Source organism: Protomyctophum parallelum (assembly GCF_964188405.1).
Source record: "Protomyctophum parallelum genome assembly, chromosome: 16".
Classification (NCBI taxonomy): Eukaryota; Metazoa; Chordata; class Actinopteri; order Myctophiformes; family Myctophidae; genus Protomyctophum; species Protomyctophum parallelum.
The window spans coordinates 34,644,710-34,672,158 of NC_139711.1; the positions used below are offsets into that span (position 1 = coordinate 34,644,710).

Consider the following 27,449-nt stretch of genomic DNA (forward strand, 5'->3'; position numbering starts at 1 on the left):
GCTGTGTCAGTAGGGATAATTGTGCATTACTTTTAGCCAAGTATATAGCATTTTGAAAGGGGCTTAATTTGGACCTTTGAAATTAAAAATGCACAACAGAAAGTACTTTTTCCAGGTGAATTGCCAACTTTATCCAATCAGGAAAAAGGAACTTTTATCAGCTTAAAATGTTTGGCATTCCATTTGCATTTTTGTCAGCTAATTTTTCTTGTTTAGTCACTACACTTCCTAGTACACTTCCTTTCCTACAATTGTGTATCTTGTATGAGTTCTCTCTCCTGATTAGATACAATTGGTATGTTTACGAAAGAGCTAGAGAGATGGGGAGTGGGGACACCCCGTTAATGAACAAACACTTAGTCTATAGCAATGATTACTATAAAAAATACGAAGCTGTTTAACACTTTATTTTATCGACAAAATAGAACAATGCATCTTAAATTAATTTAGAGTGCAGCTATCGTACACATAATTGTTTTAACAGTAATGATTAAATCATCAACAAATCAAAATGAATGTGCCATCATGGTAAGATATTACGCCATTGCTGATCCAAACAATACGGGAATCATGTGTGAGAAATATCGCCAAACTGACCTTAAATCAAAGTCCAGGGGCAACTTCCCCTTTTACAGTTTACCAAAGGTAAATGCTCATTTCATGTAATGTGAGTGGTGTCCATCTGTGAACACAACAGGATGAAGAGACGAAGCCGGGGATGAAATAGCAGGATGCTGATGTCTTCATTTAGCTGTATGTCAGACAGGGGGATGGATGCCACTCCTCTCCTTACAGTTTGCTCTTGACTGTGGGCCCTGTGGAAGCTGGGAGAGAAAACACAAACTTAAACTAAAACTAATTAAAAAATAAATGCGAGTTTGGACATGTAGTTAATCGCACTTGGCTTTTGGTATATCTCTGGTGCTTCAAAGGGATCTGTTAGTGAGGATTAGTAACATCCAAATGTGGCCCCCGATTCATTATGCACAAATGCGCACACACACACACACACACACACACACACACACACACACACACACACACACACACACACACACACACACACACACACACACACACACACACACACACACACACACACACACACACACACACACACACACACACACACACACACACACACACACACACACACACACACACACACACACACACACACACACACACACACACACACAGGCCAGGTGTTGTAGAGTGGATAGTTGGAGGCTTGCCTGTAGCGGCTCTATCATACAGTCAGACAGTTCCGGCCCATCTAACAGCCCTGCTACTGTTCACTCACTGCTGATGCAAAATCTGGTGCACATCCATTATAGGGGAGAGAGACATCCATTATCGGGGAGAAAGACACGAAAAGATAACACCAATCTCTTAAAGGGATACACCTAGGGGTGCCCCAGCGGCTCACCTGGCACAACAGCGCATACTATACATCATTAAGGCTATAGTCCTTGCAGCTGGCCAGGGTTCGAATCCGACTCGAGGCTCTTTGCTGCACGCCATCCCTTAAGGCCTATTCATAGTCTGGATTTTCGGTGGTAAGGTGACCAACGCTCCGGTGGTGAGCTGACCACCGGAGCTGAAATAACGTTGAGCGGTGGTGAGTAAAAACAGAGAGAAGGGCTGGAGCGGTGGCGGTGGTTTGCTCTTCACCGCGGCTTGTGACGTCATGTTGTAGTTCGGTGGTCACCTCACCACCGAAAATCCAGACTATGAATAGGCCTTAAGGGATGGCGTGCAGCAAAGAGCCTTGAGTCGGATTCGAACCCTGGCCAGCTTTATCTCTCACTCCCGCTTAAGCGGTCTCACTGTCACTGTCAGAAATAAAGCCCAAACGCTGAAGAAAACATAAAGGATCCAGGTTTAGCTGGAAAAGCCACCTGGCAAGAAAAGTTGTGGTGAGTACAATATTTACATGATGATTTATACAGTAATTGAAGGGATACATTTTCTTATCTGTCAAACAAAAGAGATTAATTGTCCAAATGCTTATATCGCTTCAATAGTTCAAATTCTGCACTTCATTTAACTTTAAATTGAACCTTAATCCTTAATCCCATTTTCCTATTCAGTTAATATGAGCTAGACTAGAAAGCACAAATAATTGAATGTATTTATCGTAAAACTACATACAGTACATTTCCCTGCTGGCTAGCATTGCATATTTAATGTAACTGGAAAGCTTTGAATCGATCATTGTATTAAAATTTGAATGCAACAGGAATTAGTAAAATATGAATTGCTTTATAACATCGAGATTATCTTTGTGTATACGTGTGGATGTTACTGCCAACTAATTTCACTATGACAAAAACATGACAAAAGTTATGTGAACAAAGACCCAATTCTAAAATAAATCCTGAATCCAGTATTAGAATTTATTCTCAACCACTGTGTAATGATTTGTTATGAGAGCCAGATCACCATATCTCAGTCATTTACTCTGTTAATCAGGACATTTTAACAGACACACGATCGAATGCGTTTGAGGCACATACTGTAAGAGGTTAGTTTCCTGTGCAATGTTAAGGCAAGGCATTTGAGCTGACTTGAATTGAATAACTGAATGAATTGGATTATTCTCAGACGTCCAGACTGAATGGGATTATAACATTATCAATCACATTTTGTAAGCTAAACAAATGGCACTATACTTAAATACTGTAAGTTGCATTGCATGCTTTTCATCATTTTGTCATTTTGGCACGAGTGCTGCATGCACGAAACATAGTATTTTATAGTGTTTAGCCCAGTCAGGACGGGAACCCATTTTGGGGTTCTTGTTGCTATCTACAGTATAGCAACAATCGGCCAGGGGCCTGTTTCACGAAACTTGGATTAACTAATCCAGGATTTAGGCCCAAACCAGGCTTTTTAAATCCTGATCTTTACAGCCTGGTTTATTCCGTTCCACTAAAGCCAAGCGAGGCTCAGAATTGGCGGATTTGGCGAGCCGGGATCAGCAAGCCTGGCTTAATAGACAGTCTGGCTTTTTGTCTCTAGACCCATTATGTGGATCACAGATTTACTGATCCTTCTTCTTCATGGGGTATTAAGGCAGTTTGCATCCTTAATAGTTGCATTACAGCCCCCTTCTGTATATCTCATAATCTTTACTAATCTATTCAAGACTTACTGATACAAGGACTTAAGCTTCTAAAATAAATACTGCTGCTGCAATTAAAGAGAGAACATACTCTCAATAGTGGATAGACTGAATGATTAACTACCCCAAAAATATAGTTTACATTTTACCACTACTATTAACTTAAAACAGAATTCTTAATATTGTAAGTATAATGATATTGTCGCATTGTGATATTTGGCCATAACTCCCTCCTCTGAGGGAGCTACCTTTGGGGAAGGGGGTTGTTGTCCAGACAGGGGCCAGACTGGTGAGTGTCATGGGTTCATGTAGCATGCCAAAGTTTGTGCTATTGCCATTGAGAATGCATTGGGCGTTTAAGTTAAATAACTCAGAAACTACAAAACATTTCAAAGTAAAAAGTTCCAGCATGTGTCTCCACAGTAAGCTGAATTTTACAAAGTGTGAATGGAGTTTCTAGGTGAAAGTGATTTTTTGAAGTGCCACTATCTGCCTATAAATGTCTCAAATTTGAAAGCACGATATTTCTAAAACTATGAAACATTTCAAAGATTCCTTTTCAGGCACACATGTCCACCGTAGGATGAACCTAAATAGGTTTGAATGGGGTTTCTAGGTGTAAGTATGTAGGACTAGTAGTGGGTGAAAGGTTACAATGGTAATATGTTGTAAAACAATGAGTAATGGTAATATTTAGTGGTTTTCACTTTTACAAAAAAAATAAAAAATAATATAATATAATAATTCTTCTTAACCGTGCACTTGCACGACAGCAAACCTATTCATGGGGAACATTCACCAAAAGCAGCTGATCTACAAGCTCACAAGCTGTCATGATGTTGTGCAGCCTATATATTTTGGTTATTTGATTTTATATAGTGCTTAAATTAGTCCTTTAATACCGATACAAATAAGGCAACATAAACCCATAATAATTGAATAAATCTGGAAAACATCATTGGTTTGTGATCAGCTTGACTGCTTAATGAACAGTAAAGACATCAGGATTAGGTTAAACCTGGCTGTTAGCCTGGTCCGGAGCAGGCTAAGTCCAAAGCATTAGTTTCCATGGTAACTAATGTAGCATCACTTTCATGAAACCGAATCAAGCCTCAACATATCCAGGTTAACTGGTTAAATTAATCTGGCAAGATCAACCAGTTTCATGAAACCGGTTAATCACTGATCCAGGATATATTAAACCAGGATGTGTTAAAGCCCGGCTTAATCTCTAATTCGTGGAACGGGCCCCTGTCCTGAATGGGTTAAAGGTGTTGTCATTTATGTGGAATGGAAAACTATACCAGTCAAACTTTATATAAAAAGAAATCACACCTGTATGAAGTGAGGGGCGCTCTTATCATCATACATAATCTCATTCCGGCCAATTAGAATTTGCGTCCTCACCTTCGTCTTCAATGTTTATGCTTACACAACGTTTGTGTTTACACAAACACTCAAAACTGGCCATTCATTATCAATGGCATTTAATGTTTGTGTTAGGACAATGTCTTTGTGTTTACACGCACCCTCAAAGCTGGACATAGGAGTGGCTAGCGCCCCTCAAAAATGTATTTTGCGTAATTGAAGAGGTTACAAAGTAGACTTTAAAAGTGTCACAGTGTTGGCAGCACAGGCTCCACAATGTGACAATGTGACAGCCTGCTGCTGAAAATGTCAACCTTTCTCTTTTTTAGGACGGATCGTTTAGAGAGGATCATTCCTCAACATCACAGCAGGCGGTGAACACTTGAAAGCAGCATTCAGACAACTTTGGGCTGTTAATGTTGCCACGGCAACCCTGGTACACACTCCATACTAATTACCTGCATTTGGTTATGTGTTCTGTCACTGGTCTGCTGGGGGAAAGGAAGGGGCACACAAATGAATGGTGAACACAGATGACTGGCTGTAGTAGATTGTAGCCTATACTTCCTCGAGGCACTGCATGGGTACATGCCTATGACTGGCAATATTGACTTGAAAATAGACTGAAAATAAATAACACATCTTCAGGCACAATAAGCTCCATATAGCTCAACACGTGTGTGCACAACTGCACGTGCACTAAGTGTGTGTGCGTGCACTGCACGCACGCACGCACGCACACACACACACACACACACACACACACACACACACACACACACACACACACACACACACACACACACACACACACACACACACACACACACACACACACACACACACACACACAGGCATACAGTTTAGTGTCCTAGTCCTACAATTTTGGAATAATATTTTGGAGACATTCTCTTATATTTTGAGTACTCTCATCGATACCGATCCTGTTTCTAATATTATTCTGGGAATGTCAGATTCCATGTCTATTTGTGACGGGAGCACAGTGACAACTTCTCTATGTAATGTCACTGAAACAGTATGGGTGGGAGGGGTTGAGGGGTTTCTTTTCTCTTTTGTTGAAATAAGAATGCATATTGTGCAACTTGAACTGCTGTTCTTAAAACAATACATCATAGCCACCTTCTGGGCTCCACTGGGCTAGAATTGGTAAAGTGTGCTTACAGTAGTTCTCTAGTCCATGATTTTTATGTCAATGTTTTGCATCTTCAAAAAGGAATACAGTAGCTTGATGCCTGTTTCGATAAAATGAACAGAAATGTATACAGAAAGCTAATTGAGAAGGCAAATCGTCTCATTTTCAAGACTGGTGTTTGGCGTCTAATAACCAATTTTGTCTGGTAGATGACATCTTGATGGTTATTTTGCCTTTTAGCGTGTGTTCATACACTTTATGATGACAAATTATGATGGAGCAAGCCATTAATTTAAATTACCAGGCTATAAATCCTACAACATTTGTCAGCCTGAAACACCTGAAACACTTTAACAAAATAGTTAAAGCAGTCATATGGGCTTGTTGGTGTATTTAATTTAATATGTAAAGAATAAAAGTGTTTGATTTACACACTTTTCAGTCTTCTATGCAGAGTATGTATGTATGTATTGTTGTGACGGTAGGTCGCAGATTACTATGAAAACCTGCAAAACCTGTCAGTCATCCGTCCGTCTGTCACGAGCCATGACACGCTCCATATATGGCCGTCAGTTCGCCACGACTCATAACCAGGCTCCATACAGTATATGGCCGTCAGTCCGTCACGCCTTGTGACACGCACCATATATGGCCGTCTCCATATAGATCACAACACTGACCTCATCAAACCCTGGATAGCCATACATGGAGAAGACGCCTAGATCATCACCTAGATCTGCATATATGGAGCCGGCCAGCAACTCTACATCTGACCTCAAACCCTTAGATCTCCATATATGGAGCTGACCTGTTCTGACATTCCATATGTTGATTCTTCCCCACCCGTCTTCGATGTCTCCCCTTTGACTGATACCTGTCCATTCAAACTCTAGAACTCAAAAGTTATTAGCGCAGCCGTGAAGACTAAAGTTCTCAACAGGCCCAAACATTAAGGCCCGGCCCTACCTGGGCCCTAACTGGGCTGGCCCGATCGAGGCCCCGCCTGGCCTTACTAGTTAGAACACATTTTACGCCCTACCCGGCCTGAAAACGTAAACGTAAACGTAAAAAAACCTGTTGTATCATGATATGTAAAGTGTTGCTGTCAACTTTAGTCCCTCAATGAGCCAATATGTGAGATAGTGTACAATAGTACAGCAGTAGACAATGCATCAGTATATGGCATGTGTGTGTGTGTGTGTGCGTGCGTGCGTACGTGTACGCGCGGTATGACTGCTCACCACCAGGGAAGTACAGAGGAATATTCTTCAGATATAGCTCCTTATCAGCTGGCAGGAACACACAGAAGATGACCCTGTCCACCTAACACACACGCACGCACGCACACACACACACACACACACACACACACACACACACACACACACACACACACACACACACACACACACACACACACACACACACACACACACACACACACACACACACACACACACACACACACACATACACAAAAGCAATTTAAGAACATAAACAAAAACAAGGATGTCAGTAACAGCAGCGGTGAAACAGTCAGTGTTTAACCGTATTGTACTGTATGTCGCAGCAAGCCATCTATAGAAATAACTGCCTCAATCACCTTAGAACACATTCTTAAGCACTAGCTAGTGGTGGGGAAGCATTGTGTGCCTGTATATTTGCAACTGATATTACAGTCAGTGTGTCTGAGAGAGAGAGGAATATCCATAATACTGCGTGTACGCGTGTGTGCATCCTTGAGTGAACATGAACTGTCGACCCTGTTATATTTGTTTCCTTGTAAAATTAATTGTAATTTGTGGGTTCAAATAAAGAACTAAAGTGTGTGTGTGTGTGTGTGTGTGTGTGCGCACTCCATCACACGATTTTGTCTCTTGAATAGTTTTAATTTAGTTTTAGTCAAAACTAGGACTTGGGCGTCCTGCAACAGTGCTTCATAGGTACAGTACCCAGAACGTTTGGGGCATTTTCTTTTTATTCCCTTTTCCCGATTTTACACTTTACACTTGTAGCCGATCTACAAACTCACAACGTGCCACAGAGCTTGTAGATCTGCTATCTTCAGCATGCAACCAAGTGTAAAATGACTTATACTGGGTCTCTTGTCCACTAGTCCCTTCCTAACATTTTAGTCTAATTTTTATTTGTTGATGAAATTGTCATCATAGCTTAGATTTCATTTAGTTTTCGTAGTGAAAAAGGTTAGTTGACGAAAAATATTCGTCTTAGCTTTACTCGTCAAAATCAACACGTACAGTATGTACTGTATACAGAACAGAGCAAGTTGTATTTTTTCTAGTGACATTTGGACACTGACCCAGTAATATATCTGACTGACTGTAAGCAACTTTTACATGATATACATTATATTTTATCTTCTGTTCTGTCTCATTTACATAAAAATGTGTGTATGTAATGATGAGAAGCGGCCACATTAAACTTGATTTCAGGAATATGTGGGCAATATCATCTTATTTGTCAGACTTTGATGAAAGATCAGAAAGATAAATGATAGATGTAGAAAGATAGATGAAAGATCATAAAACACTCCAGACCCAAGGTTTCTCCGGTCGCCTCGAGCAAATCTTTTCGAACATTTCGAAGAAAGAATCAAACAAATATCAGTTCTATCTGCATCTCTTCGGTCTGGGTATAAAAGTTATTTTTGGGGTCTTTTCTTGTCTGTATTCATTGCCACAGTGTAGAGAGACAGGACACTAGAGGCAGCCAGGGATCAAACCGGTGACTGATCGACAGCCCATGCGGTACACGCCTCAACCACTCAGCATCGGTGCCTCAGTCTTATTTTAGTCTCATTCCTTTTAATGAAAGAGAGTCATTTCACTATAGCTTGCCTCCTGTGGATCACACCTGTCAGTATTGGTTCATTCACAATTATACCAATTAGTCTTAATTTCAAATGGGGGATAATAGAGAAGAATTGATGTAACGAATTACACCCTGCAGACTAAGACTCAGAATCATTAGTTTGCTCCCTTGGTTGATGTCACTTTTTGCCATGTTGTGCCTCCCTGGCCAAATTAAACTGAATGCTCATTAGAATCGATGCAAAATGGTCATCGCAAACTATAGCGGTGGGGAGCTCATTCTGCAGCAATTACTGGGGACTTCTGAGATATGCTTACAATACTGGGTAGACGTAATGGAGACGATGTGTTCAGATACACCATCTATACATTTCTGTATGCACAGTAGATGATGCCACTGATTAGCTGCGATACCATTGATGTGTTGCCATAAACCAGTTGTCATGGGCAACACAAGAGCTAGTGACCATTAAGTGCAATATGGGTTGGAATAATATTGTAATATTGTTTTGCAATTTTGCTCATTTCAGTATTATTCAGTCGTAAGTCATAACTAAAACAATGCCTCGCAAAGCATAGAATTGTGCACTGAAATGTACCACAGTCCCTATTTTTACCACATTTTTTTGAAGGAATGTCACAGCTTACAGGATAAGATATACAGTGTGTTGCGTGTGGCCATGACATCACACACACACACATACTCAGTCATTCAATCATTGACTGTGCTAATTCTCTGTCTCTCCTCCCCACTCAGACTGACACACCCAGACTGGCATACCTGCAGCAGATTCCCCTAATTGTCCTCTGCTGCAGCCCTCTCTATAAAAGCCAGCCAGCTCAGTGTCATGGCAGACACAGACCCAGCAACAACTCAGTCCCACATTATGTTAATACTTGTTTTGAGTTTACCTTAATTTACTTTAGTTTGGCCTGGGGATGGCCGGCAGTCTTTGTTTTCGTTATTAGTTAGTTGGTTGTAAGTTAGGGGAGGGGGGAAACAGCTTCGACGTCCCTACAGTCTCATTCTCCTGTTTTGGCCGGCATCTCCAGGTCCTCCTTTGTTCTGCTAAGTTGGTTAAAGTACCACTGAAATGTATTGTTTGATATTTTGGTTGCTCACATGTACCCAGTGATTTGATCCCTCAGTGGGGAAGTTGGTTAATAAAAACCGTTAAACTTGTGATTTTGTGATGTCCTTCCTTTATGTTGGGGTCTCCAATTCGAGCCACTTGTGTTTCTTATATACTTTGTTTGGAGACATAAATAAATCTTTCTAGTTTTCTGAATCAAACACTGAATCAAATATGACCCCCCAGTCAAAAAACACTTTGTTTGAAATAGACACTCCAAGGTGAGATTTGGGGTCCTAGGGATGAATACAAAATGAATATCAACATCTTAAAACCAAAATGTTGAATTGTGGGTTTGAGCTCACATGCCCTTTTGATGTAAATCAAAAGGGGGTGTACTAACTACCTGTCAGTGGGGAGTGTTGGCTGGGAGGAGGAGTAGGATTAAGGCCTTATACGTCCTATCTGGGGTGGGGGGGGTAACTACTGTACCTGTCAGTGGGGAGGGAGGGTACTACCTGTCAGTGGGGAGTGTTGGCTGATGAATGAATATCAGCATCCTAATACATCCTAATACAGGGGGGTCTAATTCTGACAGGCAATTCCTGCTGTCAAAAAAATAAATATATATATATATATATGCGTGTTGGTACATGATATTACACACAGAGTATGCTTAACCCATACTGTTCTCAAGCACTTGAGGGGCCACCTCAAGCACGAGCTCCACCACAGGAGACTGACCACCTATCCAACAGAGGCTGCCACATTTTCAGGAAGATGTGATCTCAAGCGAGATTTTATGTAATATACCTGCTAACTGAGTACTAATTTCCTGAACCCTGTACTTTACTATCTGACGAGTCATTTTATTTTCTATATATTTGTTTTATTTGTTACTCCTACTCTGTTTCCCTGACATCATTAAGGTCCTGTCTGTCTCTGTCTGTCTCTGTCTGTTAAATCATCTTCCATTGACATGCCATCTCCATTGCTAGCATTACCGGTAGGGTTGTCCCGATCCGATCACGTGATCGGAAATCAGGGCCGTTCATGTAATTCTTTAATGATCGGAATGGGATTGGGAGCAAAGAAATGTGATGTTGACATCCCTAGTATCAATATTATAAATCCATGTCATGATATTAGACTGGATATCGTCTGTGATTTTAGATATAATACTATTGTGATATGGCATGAGTGTTCTATAAAAATATAAATAAATATTGGATCGTGAAAAATCGTTACCGGCTGGCTGATACTCAAAATCAAAGGATCGGAATCAGCAATAAAACGGGGACATCCCTAATTAGCGGGGTTGTTGATTAGGAGCCAACCTACGTACGTATGCTTTATGATGTCTCAGTGCTCCCTCGGTGTGGCTGATGACATCAGTGGGCCGCTATTGCTACAGAGCCTCTGGAGACGGCAATGCTAACAATAACACGGTCAACACCCTCTCTGGGAGGTGGAGCGGCACATTAGTCAAACCAGAGGTATAGTAGAACTAGACGGAGAGAATGTCAAGGTGAAAGGAAAGGAGTAGAGATAGACATGGGATGTTTAAACACGTGAACCTAATACTCTGCGGGCGAACATTTGCCAAAAGCTACAAGCTCACAACTGATCTACGACTACCAGGGGGGTAGAGCGGCTATTTTCGGCGAACATATTTGTTGTTGAAGGAAAAAAGTATGGGGCCTAGTACAGACCCCTGGAGGAATCCTGTCAATGACGCGCGTGTGCGAGTTTGCGTGCGTGTGTGCTTGTGTGTGTGAGTGAGTGAGTGAGTGAGTGAGTGTGAGTGAGTGAGTGAGTGAGTGAGAGTGGGTGTGCAGGGCTTGTCTACAGTTGATTTCCGTGTTCCGTGACACGAACGTCACTCTCTTTCAGAGAAGGTCTGTGCATGTGTGCATGTTCTTGCACTTGTGTGTGTTTGTGCAAGTCGACTTTCGTCCCTCAAGGAGTCAATTAAAACATGACTTGGCCGTGAGCATGCATGGGAGCCAGCACTTAGGGCTTCAGTGTGTGTGTGTGTGCGTATGTGCATGTGCGTGTGTGTGTGTAAGTTTGTGTGCATGTGTGTGTCCTTCTCCCTGTTCTCTCCACAAAACAAAAACAACAGCTGTGGAAGGAAGAATACCTAGAGGAGACTATAGGGAAGAATTGGCAGACGCAAGCGTGCACGCTCACACGCACACACACACCTTGTCGTGATGCTCGTCCAGATATTTCCTCACGGTTGCCAATGCCTCGTGTACAGCCTGTTCAGGTGGGTATCCTACACACACACACACACACACACACACACACACACACACACACACACACACACACACACACACACACACACACACACACACACACACACACACACACACACACACACACACACACACACACACACACACACACACACACACACACACACGAGATGTCAATAATACATGCAATTTGCAGAAACACATGCTGTGCATTCCAGATCCACATGGCTGGGTTGTTTTGGTGTATGTGTTTGTTGTTGTTTTTTTACTCCACTCGCTGTTCTGTTCTCACACATCACTGCCCGTTTTCTGTCTCTCTCTCTCTCTCTCTCTCTCTCTCTCTCTCTCTCATCTTCTCTCGTCACACCTGTATACTGCACTGAGATGCAGCACACTTGTTGGTCAAGATCACAGAGAAAGAGAGCTGAGAGAGAGAGACAGAGAGAGACAGAGAGAGCTGAGAGAAGGAAAGATACAGTATAAGTAGAGCGAGAGAGTAGCGTTTGATTCCTATATGCAGTTTGCAGCTGTGATTCCAAAGCTGTAAAATTACGCCCACTGTTGGAAAAATGCAAGGACAGCAAAGATTCATCACCCGCCTCCCAATGTAAGAAAATGGTAATTATAGGGTAATTATTCCATAAATCATGATCTGAATTATAATATTTTATCATGCTAAGCACACACACACACACACACACACACACACACACACACACACACACACACACACACACACACACACACACACACACACACACACACACACACACACACACACACACACACACACACACACACACACACACACACACACACACACACACACACACACACACACACACACACACACACACACCTTCTTCCAGGGGAGCCACACAGTAAAATCCTTGGTGTTCATTTAACTCTTAGGGCGTAAAAAAGGAGATTTATGGGTCAGATATAAATGTACATGAATTTTACTGTGCATCAAAGAGTGCCACAGAGTGGGAGAGTGGGAAGGGAACCAGAGTGGGGGAGTGAGACTCAGAGTGGGGGAGTGAGACCCAGAGTGGGAGAGTGAGACCCAGAGTGGGGGAGTGAGACCCAGAGTGGGAGAGTGAGACCCAGAGTGGGGAGTGGGACCCAGAGTGGGGGAGTGAGACCCAGAGTGGGAGAGGGAGACCCAGAGTGGGGAGTGGGACCCAGAGTGGGGGAGTGAGACCCAGAGTGGGAGAGTGAGACCCAGAGTGGGGGAGTGAGACCCAGAGTGGGGGAGTGAGACCCAGAGTGGGACCCAGAGTTGGACCCAGAGTGAGAGAGTGGGACCCAGAGTGGGACCCAGAGTGGGAGAGTGGAACCCAGTGTGAGAGAGTGGGACCCAGAGTGGGAGAGTGGAACCCAGAGTGGGGGAGTGGAACCCAGTGTGAGAGAGTGGGACCCAGTGTGAGAGAGTGGGACCCAGTGTGAGAGAGTGGGACCCAGTGTGAGAGAGTGGGACCCAGTGTGAGAGAGTGGGACCCAGTGTGAGAGAGTGGAACCCAGTGTGAGAGAGTGGGACCCAGTGTGAGAGAGTGGGACCCAGTGTGAGAGAGTGGAACCCAGTGTGAGAGAGTGGGACCCAGAGTGGGACCCAGTGTGAGAGAGTGGGACCCAGTGTGAGAGAGTGGCATCAGGGGACAAAGTTCAAAGCACAAACAACTTTTCTGCTGTGCTTCGCCACTGACCTTTCTCTCTCCAATTCAATCAGGGCAAAGCATTGGAAAACACTCCAGCAGCATTTTAAGCACTATAGCACTGCAGCGCTATAGTCCACCCTGCCAGTGCGGGTGGATTACACCCCATCTGACGCCATCTCCCATATAATCTAGTTTAATCTTCTAGCTCTAATCCAGAGCCTTAATCTGAGAAACGCCTTTGGGCCAAAGGAGATAATAGGCGGAGCGTGACACACTGGAGCAACCTCAAGTTCTTCAGTGGAATGGGCGATACTGGCAAATCAAACCAAATGGGAATCTGGCGTTGCATGGTTTCCAGCACGGCATTCACGTCAAGGCACACACGCATGCAGGCACTCACGCACACTGTTGGTGTCAGACAAAAATCATATTCAATACAAAGATATCCTTCACCGAGTTCTGGCTTAGCTTTGAGAGCCATTGTAAAGTACAAAATAAGATATGCATGTGTAGCCCCCACACACACACACACACACACACACACACACACACACACACACACACACACAAGCTGTGAATGTAATAAGTGGAACAAATCAAACATGTGCTGTTGTCAACACCACCACTGCAGACAGAAACATCATGCATACAGACACTGACCGTAGATTCCAGTGGAGATGCAAGGGAAGGCCTGCAGAGTTCAAATGAAAAACACATTTTACAATCTATTGCCGTTCACATAAACAACACGCACGCACGCGGACACACGCACGCACGCATTCACGCACACACACACACACACACACACACGCACACACACAGTACATGAATTTTTTGAATGAAAACACAGAGGTCCGACTCCTCGCTCAGAATAATATGAGACAATCAAAACATTGATATCTTATATTTATTGATGGACATGTTCAGCACAATCCGTTCTGCCACCCCATGCAGGTAAGTTACATTAGGTGAAAGGCATGTACCTTGGTGCTGGGTTCTTTTGACTTGATATAATATTTCTTCCTTTGTTCGAAAATCTGTGCCTGTATTCATCACACATCTCAGAGTGACTCCTAGAAATCACGGTGAAAGTTTGACTGGGACTTAAAATACTCCGTCATAGTAGCACTTACCATGAGAAGTATTTATGACGCTTCACATAACCACTTTAAGAGAGGAGTAGCTGTTGTCTTTTGGATAATTCATAGTGATGATGTCAAGGTTTTACGACACTCTGGCCAACAAAATTTTAATTATGATGATTTGTAGTTTTCGTCCTGATAGTTGCACTATGGATTCAACGGAATAGGCCTATTTGCAATTTGTATAATAGGCAATACAGTAAGTAAACAAACAAACCTTCCAATAATAAAACAAAACGTTTAACCTTACACGCCTCATCCATTTGGCAACACAATTAAGGCTCCTGTAATTTGCGCCCATAACCACTTTGTGTTGATCGCTTTCCATTCAAGCATAATAAGATACCTGGTCCAATAGATGAGGAAATGCATCCTCGTTTAGCGGAAAATGTATAATCTATGACACCGACAATTCTGGGGAACATGTTTTTGCATTAGGAAACATCACGTTGAGTGGTGGGGAAATGAGTGAAATGAATAGTGATGTTAATGAATGTGTCGCTGCTAAATAAATTAAAATCAATTAATGTGTGTATTATCGGGAGGTGAAGTGTGTGGCACTTGCCACACTTTCGAATTGTAGAGCACTTTTAAAAAGAGCACCTCGGTCATCTCCACTGAATTAAAAAGATATCCATTATGAAAGAAGTATCTTGCAATCATGTATGCTATTCATTCCCTGTCCATGTAGACTGATCAAGCGTTAAGTAACATTAATACATAATGTACGTGTAGTACAGTGTCTTGTAGTTGTGATAGCGTGCTACAATAATAGCAGGGAGATGTGGAAGACTGGCAAGTGGCCGTAGCATTGGCATGGGTACTGTATAAATATTGCAGAGAATGTTGACTGTTGTGCATTTCTTAGAAACTTAGAAATGGCTTGTGCTGAAATATCACACCTGCTGTACAAAGACAGTCATATAAATTATTAAATCTATCTGAACTGTAACTTTTAATAAGCTTGTTCTTTGTCAAGCGTTACCATGCAGCACCATGCACGTACTCTTAACAGTTCAACACCACTCTCAAGCTCACCTAAATCCTGGTGGCTTTAGCAGCTCTTTCCCAATTAAGGGAGTATACATTTTTTCTTCTCCCATGCCCAAGAGTAGGCCAAATTTGTGTCATTCTGAGAATTTCCAGGCACATCCGATCGATTTGCTACTCGGAGGCTTGACGTCTAATTGGCCCTGGTTCTATTGTGAGGCGTGCACAGAAAGATATGACTTGCACACTTAATGAAATGCTCCAAACTCTGCTATATTTAAGCACAGTTCATATTTTGATCGTTCAGAAAGGTCTTTTTCCTCTCCCCTCCCCTCCCCTCCCCTCCCCTCGCACCAACTCACCAAGGAGCGGACATTGTTCTTGGTGGCGATCTCCAGGCTGTTCCTGTAGCAGCCTCTGAGTCTGGTCCTCTCCTCCCCCCCGACGCCTCCCCTGGCAACAGGCCCCACCGTGTGGATCACATCTGGTGAGGCAGAGAGGGAGGGAGGGAGGGAGGGAGGGAGCACAGCGTGAGTAAGGAGAGAAGGGGAGAGAGATGAGTAAGAGAAAGCAGGAAAAGGAGGGCGGGTGGGTTTTGGGGGAGAGAGAGAAAGAGTGTGCATTATGTGTGTGTGTGTGTGTGTGTGTGTGGGGGGGGGGGGGATTAAGGAACAAAATAAAGAGGATAAAGACAGGAAGAACAAAATAATTACGAGTGTGTGACTGTGTGTGTGTGGGTGTGTGTGTGTGTGTGTGTGTGTGTGTGTGTAAGACCGACCAAATAGCAAGTGAAAGAGAGTGACTATGTGTGTGTGTGTGTGTGTGTGTGTGTGTGTGTGTGTGTGTGTGTGTGTGTGTGAGAGAGAGAGACAGAGAGACTGAGAAGCAGAGATGTGTTTCATCCCCGGCCCCTGTGTGCCAAGTAACACCAGTGCAAACCACACATTCTGATGAGGCTCTGCATGTTGCTCTCAGCATGAATCCAAGGTCTGTGATCAGCACGGACACACACGTACAAGCACGCTCATGCACGCATGCACACACGCACACACGCACACACACACACGGTTGCAACAAACAGTTAACAAGCGCCCCATGCAAACTGCACTCGCTCCACAGCACTGAGAAAGACACACAAGAAGCCCTATTTCATCTAACACCCCCCCCCCCCCCCCACACACACACACACACACACACACACAACCCCCCCAACCCAACCCCCTCGGGATCAGAGGCCATTACAGAGGAATGATGTAACAATTTGGACTCAAACGCTATCTGCCGCTGCTGCCTGCAACACCACGCATAGTTCAATAGCATGCCATTTGTGATTATTTTCCTCTACGTTTTCATGTGTGCATGCAGGCTTTAGTGTTGTTTTCATTAGCAAGTCTCCTTCAACCAGTAGATGTTGTTGCTGTCCGGTGGAAACCTTGTACAGTACGTCCCAAAGCGTTATGTTGTTTCAGGATGGAAAATACAACCGGTGTTCCAATGGTTCTAATCATTCACAAGCTCTGGTGTCTCCAGGACCCAAAATAACTTTTCACTACTTCTGTTTTCTAATCTATGGAATTTCTTGGATTTAAAATGTTATTTATTTATGAAACTTGTTCAAATTGTTCAAGTTATTTTCTTTTCTGTTTTAATGTTTGAAATAATAATTAAAAACTAAATGGGAAACCCAAAATAAAGTGATATTTATTTACTCATCATGACCCATACAAATATGTCCGCGAGCCACAAACGGTTCCCAACCCAGTGTTTGGGAACCAGTAGTTCTGTAGAGATGACCTATTTATGATGCTGGGTCTTGCATACAACCTGAACCCCGATGAAACAGACTTAAACTGAATTAAACATAATCTTTGAACAGACCTTCTGCATAAATATCACAAACCAACCATGCTTACAGCCTAGCAGTACATTTCAAGCACAAACTCAATATAAAGAGCCTATCTATATACGTCAAAATGTACAGTGTTTTCAAATTAATGTCATACATTCCTGCACAAGTGTATTTAATGACAAATCATTCGGCACACTAATTACTTTTCTAAATATCATCACACAATACCACATTGATTTCCCCTTTGAGGTAAAACCTGAGAGGCTACTGTAAGAGTGAATAATTCTGAAGCCTTTTCAATACTGCTGGATAGCTCTTGATGCGTCAAAATCAATATCAATAACGCCCCAAAAATTGGAATTGTTTGAAATGGGTATTGATCCTCAGTACTCATCCCCGCTAACCAATGGTAAGCACTGACAGATATTTCTGTTTAAGTCACTTGGGGACAGAACTGGAGACACAAGGAATTTCCAGCAACAGCTGTCGATACAAACCGTTCCCAATGTGCCAATGACGGAAGTACAGTAGGAGAATCATCAGGTCAAAGTTTGCTGAACTGCTGAGCAGGCTTTCTCAAACCCGCAGGGTCAGCTGTTCCATTAGCCTATTGTTGTTGAGATTGATGGCAAGCTTGATATTATCGGATGAGATGCTGTGAGGCTTGAGACACAGTGCAGCATCAGGCTAGCACAGGTATGGATGAGTGTATATAAGTCTGCTCTGAGCATGGGAACAAGTATGAAATGGGTAGAGTCTGGGATGGCTGCTATTTTTAAAGACTATTTATTATGGCATTGCATTGATTATTCAGACGGGAGAGAGCGGAGAGAGATGGGAAAGCAAAGGCAGGGAGCGAGGAGAGACGATGTGCACCGCTGGTTCCCATGCAGGGCTGGAGTCAAACTGGGGAGTTTGCAGTTTGTTAACCCATTCTGACCTGAGATCAGATTCTAAAAATGTCTATTACATCCTGACAGTTTCATTATTTACCCATTCTGACAGTGAGATCAGATTCTAAAAATGTCTTCTACATCCTGACAGTTTTCCATTCTGACCTGAGATCAGATTCTAAAAATGTCTTCTATGTCAGTCGCTCTTCGATAAAAAAAAATAGCAGACCTACAAGCTCGTAGCACGCCACTCGGTGGCGCACTATGAGCTTGTAGATCTGCTATTTTTAAATAGCTAAAGCATAACGTAATGCCAGCACCAAAAGGGGTTCCCGCCTAAAATGGGCTAAGTGATCAATGCTCCACCAAGCTGAGCTTCCAGCTTGTTATAGAACGGCAACATGTATTGCTTTATATGCTTTCTGAAGTTCCATCGCGCCAATTCAAATGATAATTACACGTACTGTATGTTGATGAAAGTACACACCAAAAAAGAGAATATACGTAGTACATGTATACAGTGTACTCTGCACATGTCTCACAAGAACCAAGAGGATTGCACAATTTTATCTTGGTTACAAGTGTGCCAATATGTGGAAATGCTATAATAACTATATGTGTGAATATAATTGTTCATGAGAGCAGGTGTTTGTTTACTCAAAAGGTCATCCAGTCAGAATTAGATCAATAGTGACAGGTGAGTGAGCGTGTGTCAGTGAATGGTGCTCTAGCACAGGGGTTCTCAACCCGTGGTCGCGACCCCTCAGGGGACAGGGGGGGTCGCCAAATTATTTTGGGGGGGTCCTCAAATTATATTAAAAAAATTATTATATATATATTTTTTTTTGCAAATGAATGGCTGGAAAATGGAAATGAAGAGTTTACATACTACGTGGTCCATGCATAAACTTTATTATATAAGGAATGGATATATATATATTATATATTATATAATGATATTATATTATAGGATAGGATTATATCTGGTTTCAGTATTCATTTATGATATATCTTCTCTGTTATTAAGGTTAGGTTTTACAGTTTGTATTGTTGGTGGGGAGGGGGGGCGCGAGGCATGGCCAATGGTCGCGAGACATGGCCAAAGCATTTCCGGGGCTCCCCAGCCAGAAACGTTGAGAACCCCTGCTCTAGCAAGTGTATACGAACAAGTGGGTGCGTGCATGCATCTTTCTATCTGTGTCTCTCTCTCTCTCTCTCTATCTGTGTGTGTGTGTGTGTGTGTGTGTGTGTGTGTGTGTGTGTGTGTGTGTGTGTGTGTGTGTGTGTGTGTGTGTGTGTGTGTGTGTGTGTGTGTGTGTGTGTGTGTGTGTGTGTGTGTGTGTGTGTGCGCGTGGGTGTGTAATTTCACCAAGCCAATACATCACCTGACCATTCAGTTAAATAACAGTAAATGCACTATGCACTTTCATTGATATTCTTGCCCTGTTTTTATTGTTTATTGAGTGTTTTTAGGTTGCCGTTTCCATCATGTTCTTATTGTATTGGAGCTTTCAAGCGTACATTTTTCACATATGTACAGTACCTAACCAATGCATCCAAGTGACAATAAACTGAATCTGAATCTGGCCAGGTGGACGAGGTCAGGATTTGGTTGTGTGTTTGTGCGTGTACGACTGTACGCGTGTGCGTGCGTGTTTGATCAGTTCAACAGCAGGTCACTTAGTGATCATCCATCTGCATGTCATCTGCTAAATGTCAAGTCTGCAAATACGCACGCGCACACACACACACACGCACACACACACCTAAAACTGAAATTTAATCCATAATTTCCACAGCCATCTTTTTCATTGCGAACCTAATTAGCCTTTTTCCTCTAAAAGAAAGGTTTACCGATGCCATTGCCTCTCTCTCTCTCTGTGTGTCACTATCCATCTTTCCCTCATTCTTCAACTCTGAATCTCATTCTAGGTTCCCTCCATCATGCTTTCACTCCTTGTTCACCCTCCGCCACCCTCTCCATCCATCCATCCATCCATCCACCCACCCCCCGACCCACCCATCCATCCCCTCTCTCCCCAGTTCACCCCCCCCGTCCCCACACACACACACACACACACACACACACACACACACACACACACACACACACACACACACACATTGTGTTTCATCCTGTCATACCTTCTCTCCATCATTCCCATTCCTCTCCCTCCCTCCATTCCAACCCCCCCCCCCCCCCCCACCTACATTCTCTGACTTCATGGTCCTACACCCCCCCCCCCCCACCCTACTCCTCCTGCCCCCCCCCCCCCCCATTCTGTCACCCAAGGCAGACAGTGCTGTCAGGAGGCGGGGTTATTTACCGCCTCTCTCCGCTCCTGTTTACATTATCGATCGGCAGGTTGCTTTAGTTCCACCATTCATCACCCAACTTCCCCCTCTCCCCCCCGCACGGCTGCCCCACATCACCCATCACCCAGCGAGACAGAGAGAGAGACAGAGAGAGAGAGAGAGAGAGAGAGAGAGAGAGAGAGAGACAGAGAGAGAGAGAGACAGAGAGAGAGAGAGAGAGAGAGAGAGAGACAGAGAGAGAGAGAGAGAGAGGGGGGACAGGAGCGGTTTGTTATGGTGGGTCTGAGAGAATGAGACTGGAGAGTTAGCAGACTATGTGACGATGTGATGTTAGAGATTTTGGGTGTGTGAGTGAGAGACAGAGGATGTGATGTGGAGCGGAGAAAATGTGTGTGTGCGCAGTTACTGAGGTGACAGGAGAAATGGGGAATGGAAGAGTGAGTGCCAGTATGTGTGTGTGTGTGTGTGTGTGTGTGTGTGTGTGTGTCTGTCAGCGTGTGTGGGTGCATGCGCAAGTGTGTATACTGTGTATATCAAAGAGAGTTATATCAAAGAGCCTTAGTGTGCATCTGTCAAAGAAAGTAAATGGGCACGTGTGTGTGTGTGTGTGTGTGTGTGTGTGTGTGTGTGTGTGTGTGTGTGTGTGTGTGTGTGTGTGTGAGAGAGTGGGTCCAATAGAGTCAGAATATGTGTCAAAGTGAGTGACGGAGTATGATGGAATGCTTGAGAGTGATGGATTGAGAGAGAGAAAGAGAGAGAGAGAGAGAGAGAGAGAGAGCTGTGAGCAAAGAGAGCTCAGTCGGCTCACCTTTGTGTGGCAAGAGCAAGACAGACTGAGATGTAGTAGCTAGGGCCAGTTTATCAATCTGTTTTGATGATTAAACAATCCAGTAGCTGCGAGTAAAATTGAATTGGTATAGCCTTTAGCCTATGGCATCTCATGTACTATTCAAGTATTATTTCAGAGCCAAATATTTCTGGTGACATCACAATTCAATGGTTAGAATTTTAACTTGGTTATTGAACTTCATAAACAGTATTAGTTGTTATTCAAAATAAAATGTGAAAGTATTAATCTGCTATTCTTTTTCTTCTTGGCTTTCATTTAAAATGCACAAAAGGGGGACCTTGAGGTGTACAGTACATAGTTGTGTACAGTACATAGTTCAATTTGCCACTCAAGTTGAGTGGCAAAATACTGTACCAAACTTTGACGTCAAGTTATATCATTGTGAGATGCATGCTGAATATAATAATATCTAACTCCCCACCACAGGGAGTGCAGTGCCTGGTGTCGAGTCGGTCGGACCCACGGTTGTCCAGAACCGCCCCAAAAAGATGTCATCCCGTTGAGTTACGGTATGTCCATACTGTATATGGCCTCCCAGCAAGATAGCCATGGCCAAATATGGACTCCCTGGTGTCAGAGGTCTGTCATTGGTTCACGCTTTTGCACTCAGTCACGACATTGAACCTCTTAGTTCTAACTTAACTAATAAGGGTGTGAATTCAACAAAGTGTGGATGGGAGCTAACCTGACTCCGCCAGATTGAGTTCACTGGTTCCCTCCTCCTACCTTGATCTGGTCTCTCTCAAGCAGAAACAATGAACCGGAAGCAGCGGGACAAAAATCTGATATCTCCATAATAATTTCGAGTTGTAGTCTTGTTACGTCACCAGTCTCGCGTTGATCCCGCCTCTAGTGGCCGCATATCACTCCGATCAGATTTTGTTCGGAGTACATCGTCTCTGCCCGAGAGAGACCAGGAAAGGAAATTAAGTAACATAACAGAAGGTTGAACAATGCAGCAGCAAATCGGGACCATCCATCAACTCAAACTCGACTTTAATGTCGCATTAGTGGATGAAATAGTTTTCTGGTGGAGTCAGGTTAGGAGCATGGAATGGACAGAACAAGACAGACAGAAAGTGGAAAGCAGCAGCTGACATTCTGTGTTACGCAAGTACGGAAAGTGAGTTTGCTGTTTGATTAAACTGTACAATAAACATTTGAATTACTCTTTTTACTCTGCGAGCAACAGAACTACTGTATTTACAGAAATCTCATAGGGAAAATAGTAATAGACAATACTGAGACTGAGTTATTATATCACTTTCAGAACATAATGGAAGTTCTATATTTATATGGCTAAAATCTAAAATGACACAAATAACCACCAATCAATCATTTAATGTTAACTTCTCTAGCTCTATGATGCCCGTTCTGGAACCAGAAGATTATTATTGGGACATAAGCCTCCTTGTAATAGATTCTTTATCCTCCAACATTGTTTGTTGGAGAGAAAATCAGTCAAAACTTTAAGAAAATCAGGAAATCGGTGGCCATGCAGTACATTCAAAGTTTAGTCTGTTCCATCTGGTTATTATTATTATTATTATTATTGTTATAATGTTCCTGAAATTGCAATGATTTTTATTTAGTTTAACCCTTACCCTAGTTGATAGTTTAATAATAATAATAATAATAAAACTTTATTTGTATAGCACCTTTCATGACATGAAATGCAGCTCAAAGTGCTTTACAGAACAATGGAGAATAAAAGAAAAGCAAGGCAACGACATTAAAAAAACAAGCAGTAATGCAATACAGTGAGGACATGAATAACAAAAAATAAAAAATAAAAGATCAATTAAAAGCAATGTTGTAGAAGTGGGTCTTGAGCTGAGCTTTAAAAATGTCTACAGAGGCTGCCTGACGAAGGTACAGTGGGAGCTTGTTCCATGCCGACGGCCCGTAGAAGCAAAAAGCTGCTTCCCCGTATTTTTTAGTTGCCATTTCTTTAGGCAAAGCGAGCAGGCCAGCAGTGGAAGACCTTAGGGGGCGGTTTGGGACATATTTAGGCAGGCAGTCATGTAGGTAGGAAGGTGCGAGACCATTGAGAGCTTTATAGACAAGTAAAATAATTTTTAAATCAATCCTAAAAACAACCGGAAGCCAGTGCAGTGATGCCAAAACTGGAATAATATGTTCTCTCATCTTAGTTCTAGTTAAAACTCTGGATGCTGCATTTTGGACAAGTTGTAATCTGTCAGTTGTTTTCTTGTTTGTCGTACAATGGTGTCGCACGGCCACAATAGCCAATCTACAACAACGTGATCTACAATGCTTCAATGTATGAAGCATGTATCGTATTTTGAGCTTGTAAATCTGCTATTAGCACACAAACAAACGGGCGCGCACACGCACACACACACACACACACACACACACACACACACACACACACACACACACACACACACACACACACACACACACACACACACACACACACACACACACACACACACACACACACACACACACACACACACACACACGGGAGCAGCCCTGCACACATGGGAGCAGCCCCGCCTCGCCACCTCTAAATGTGCTGCTGTCTCAGCTCTCTCTTCTGTTAGCTTGCTAAAGATGACAAGAGCAGAGCCTCTGCAAGCGGTTCTGTTTCACAAAAAATAATGCCAGAATGCCAGCTTAAATGTTTCCGTAGAAGTTCTAAGCATTTAAATGTCTTTGCAGAAGATACTTTGAATTACATGTGATTCCCCTGAGGTGCAATCAGGTCCTCTGAAAAGGTTGTGAATATGTATTTATGGACTTGATGCTTTTCATCAGGGAGCATTTCAGAAAAGCATACAATTAGAACCAGAATTGAATCTACTTAAAAAGAGAAAGAGAATCGATAATAATGACTGAGTAATGAAAAATCTGAGTGACGCAAAAAGCAAAACAACAAAACAATCATGGTAAATAAACCAAACATGTAAACAGAGAAGAAAGGAAAGGAAATTAAGTAACATAACAGAAGGTTGAACAATGCAGCAGCAAATCGGGACCATCCATCAACTCAAACTCGACTTTAATGTCGCATCAGTGGATGAAATAATTTTCTGCAATTTTCTGCAAGTATAATCACACACACACACAATGTGTGTGTGAGAATGTGTGTATGTGTGAGTGTGCGCACATTTTTGTGTGTGTGTAAGTGTGTGTGCGCGCACGCATGCGTACGTGCGTGTTTTAATGAGTGTGTATTTGTGTTCTGTGTGGGGGCCTATCAGCATTGTGTGCATTGTGACACACTGGCACAAGTCATTAGAGACCTTGACTCTGTGCCACACAGTGACACTGGCTCCCACTTCTCTATTGTGTGTTAATCTAGCATTTCTCCTGCCTATTGTTGTTGCTCTTCTTCGACTCCGGTCATCCCTCTCTCACCCGCTCCTCCCTCCTGGCCTCTTTGCCATTCTTACCTGCGAGTCTCCGAGTGCAAGGCTGCCTCCGCTTTCCATAGTCATTGTCCGTTCATCCATCCCCTCCTCTTCCTTTCTTGTCTCCCTCTCTCTTTCTCTCTGTCGCCTCTCTTTTCTCATAGCTCCATCTGTCTCTTGCCTTTCTTTAGCTCTTTTTAAATACCCCTTTTGAATCAGGGCAGGAAAAGACTGGTGGGCCCTTTGGCTACTGGGCCTCAGTTCGTGCTCAGCCAAGCGGACACAGCTCTTAAATCCAGGCCCTGGCTTCTGGCATGAAAGAACTCAGGCCTTGTAAGGGCCATCAGCCTCTCTCTCTCTCTCTCTCTGTCTCTCTCTGCCTCATTCTCTCTATCTTTTTCTACATTTCTAAGAGAGTGGGGCAGTTATTCTAAACAGGCAGCCGCGGGGAGACCGAGCGGATGCAGCGAGAAGAACATGTTGCCGATGCTAAAAGGAGCGGATGTAATTCTCTTCATCTGCGAGCATAAAAGACTTTGGTTGCCCCACCCCGGCAACAACACCGCTACCACCAGCAGCTCTTCTCGGAGCCAAGCAACACTGGCTTTTCTTTTTCTTTTCTTTTTAGATCCCTTAACTTCCTCTAAGACGAAATAAATAAGTGAATGAATTAACACCAAGAGCCGCTGCTGTGATCATCACCACCACCCACCACCATCAGCTTTGACTGCTTTTTCACACCTGGTTAGAATCACACTGCTGACACCGAGGCAGGAAGAAGCGAAGATGTCGACAACCTTGTTAGAATGAAAAAAATATATATAAATACGAAATTAAAACAAACTTGTCGAGTATAGCGAGCTCTTGCGCTTGCAAGTGTTTTTGCCCAGGGCTGTTTCAAGTCTACTGGCACTATGAACAACATAACGTCAATACTGCTGCTGCTGGTGGTGATGATGATTGGAACAAAGGGTGTGAGACGGAAGCAAGGAGGAAGGGAGAAGAGGGGCTTCTAGCAGGGTGGAATGGGTGAACAGAAGGTAGGGGAAGGCGAAGAGAGGTGAAAAGGAGGTGTAAGAGGGAGGTTAGGAGGGAGGTTGTGATAGAGAGAGATGGAAAGGAGGAGATAAGAAGAGTATAGGAGCAGGTGGAGCTGTGGAAGAAGGTTGCAGAAGAGACACATTACAGGGAGAGAGAGAGAGAGAGAGAGAGAGAGAGAGAGAGAGAGGAGGCGCTAGGGAGGTCTAAAGTGAGGATTTTAATTAGAGTTAATTGGCCACCAAGGGAATGGAATTGGAGACCGACTGAAAGGAGGGACAGATCGAGAGATGCAGAGATGGACAGAGGAAGAAAGAAATGGTGGTGGTGGGGGTGGGGGGTGGCGGAATGATACCCAGCATTTCACAGAGCAATAGATCTGTTTCTTGGCATCTCGGTTAGCTTCACCTCCGCCTCGCTCTAAAGACTTCAGTCCTCATTTGCCGCTCCCCGTCTCTCTGTTTTCCATCTCTTTCATTTCCTCCATCCGTCCCTCCGCTTGGCCCTCCCCCTCCCAGGATTCCTCAGTCTTTCTATCCTCCTACAGAGTTTCACACACGCAGCGTTTGAAGACAGTATCAAAGTGTTAACTTTAGTCAAAAGTTTGTATGCAGTAAATAGTGTTGATTTAACCCTGAAAGTAACCCACAAGTAATTTAACACTATCAGACACACACACACACACACACACACACACACACACACACACACACACACACACACACACACACACACACACACACACACACACACACACACACACACACACACACACACACACACACACACACACACACACACACACACACACACACACACACACACACCATGTGATTTTGGGTTTGTATTCTAGATAAGCCTTTTTTGCCAGTAAATTTCATGTCAGATTCGTTCAGAAGGTCTAAAAAGATGTTTAGAGTGAAGGACCGACTCTCATTCAGAAACAAAATGGCTACTCAGAGTGGAAAGTATACTTCACTTTAAGATGCCATTAAATTGGTTCAGTTCCAAAAAACGTAACATAAATCTCCAGAGCAACAGAATGGGCTATAGGTCCTGACCATGACGGTGTAGTGCAAGGTGAGGAGATACAGTAAAGACTGATTTATACTTCCTATAAAATAGGAGATATACAAGCTCAAGTGTAGTGGAGGTTGTGGGTTCCAAATCCTCTGTGGTGCATTTGGCTTTATCGAGTGTCAAACATGACGTACACTGAATAACTCTTCCTACTTCAAGGCCACTTCCCTACTTCTTTCACAGTAAGGCTCTGTTCCATTTAGTGTACAGTGGTTTTCAAACTTTTACATTTTAAGGCCCCCCATAACAGAGTGTACAATTGGAAACCAAATGTTTTTGGTTCCATTTGTACACTCTCAGAGTTACAGACCCGTACAGGGCCATTTGGAATGGGCCACTGGGCCACTGGTGTAGCAGAGTGTTTCCAGTGAGCCAACATGCACAATAGAGCGTCGCAGTCCCGCCCCCTCGAGAGACCCGGAAAATAAATCCCC

The 27,449-nt window shown here is 43.3% G+C and overlaps 1 protein-coding gene across 6 annotated transcripts in view; it reads right to left on the reverse strand.

Annotated features, from left to right (window-relative positions):
- Positions 1-392: 392 nt before the first annotated feature.
- macrod1 (mono-ADP ribosylhydrolase 1) overlaps positions 393-27,449 on the reverse strand; it is a 133,414-nt gene continuing 106,357 nt past the window's right edge. Inside the window, exons 6-11 of one of the 6 annotated variants that reach the window (XR_014570521.1) lie at positions 15,969-16,090; positions 14,135-14,165; positions 11,760-11,833; positions 6,890-6,963; positions 4,954-4,983; positions 393-824 (exon numbers count right to left, since the gene is read on the reverse strand). Coding sequence is in view for 4 of the 6 variants with exons in the window: in XM_083786511.1 (XP_083642637.1) it covers positions 790-824; positions 6,890-6,971; positions 11,760-11,833; positions 14,135-14,165; positions 15,969-16,090 (344 nt within the window). In the remaining 2 variants the exon portion in view is untranslated. Of the gene's footprint in view, positions 825-4,953; positions 4,987-6,889; positions 6,972-11,759; positions 11,834-14,134; positions 14,166-15,968; positions 16,091-27,449 lie in introns of all 6 variants that reach the window. The other 5 variants (XR_014570522.1, XM_083786513.1, XM_083786512.1 and 2 more) reach the window with 5 other exon arrangements.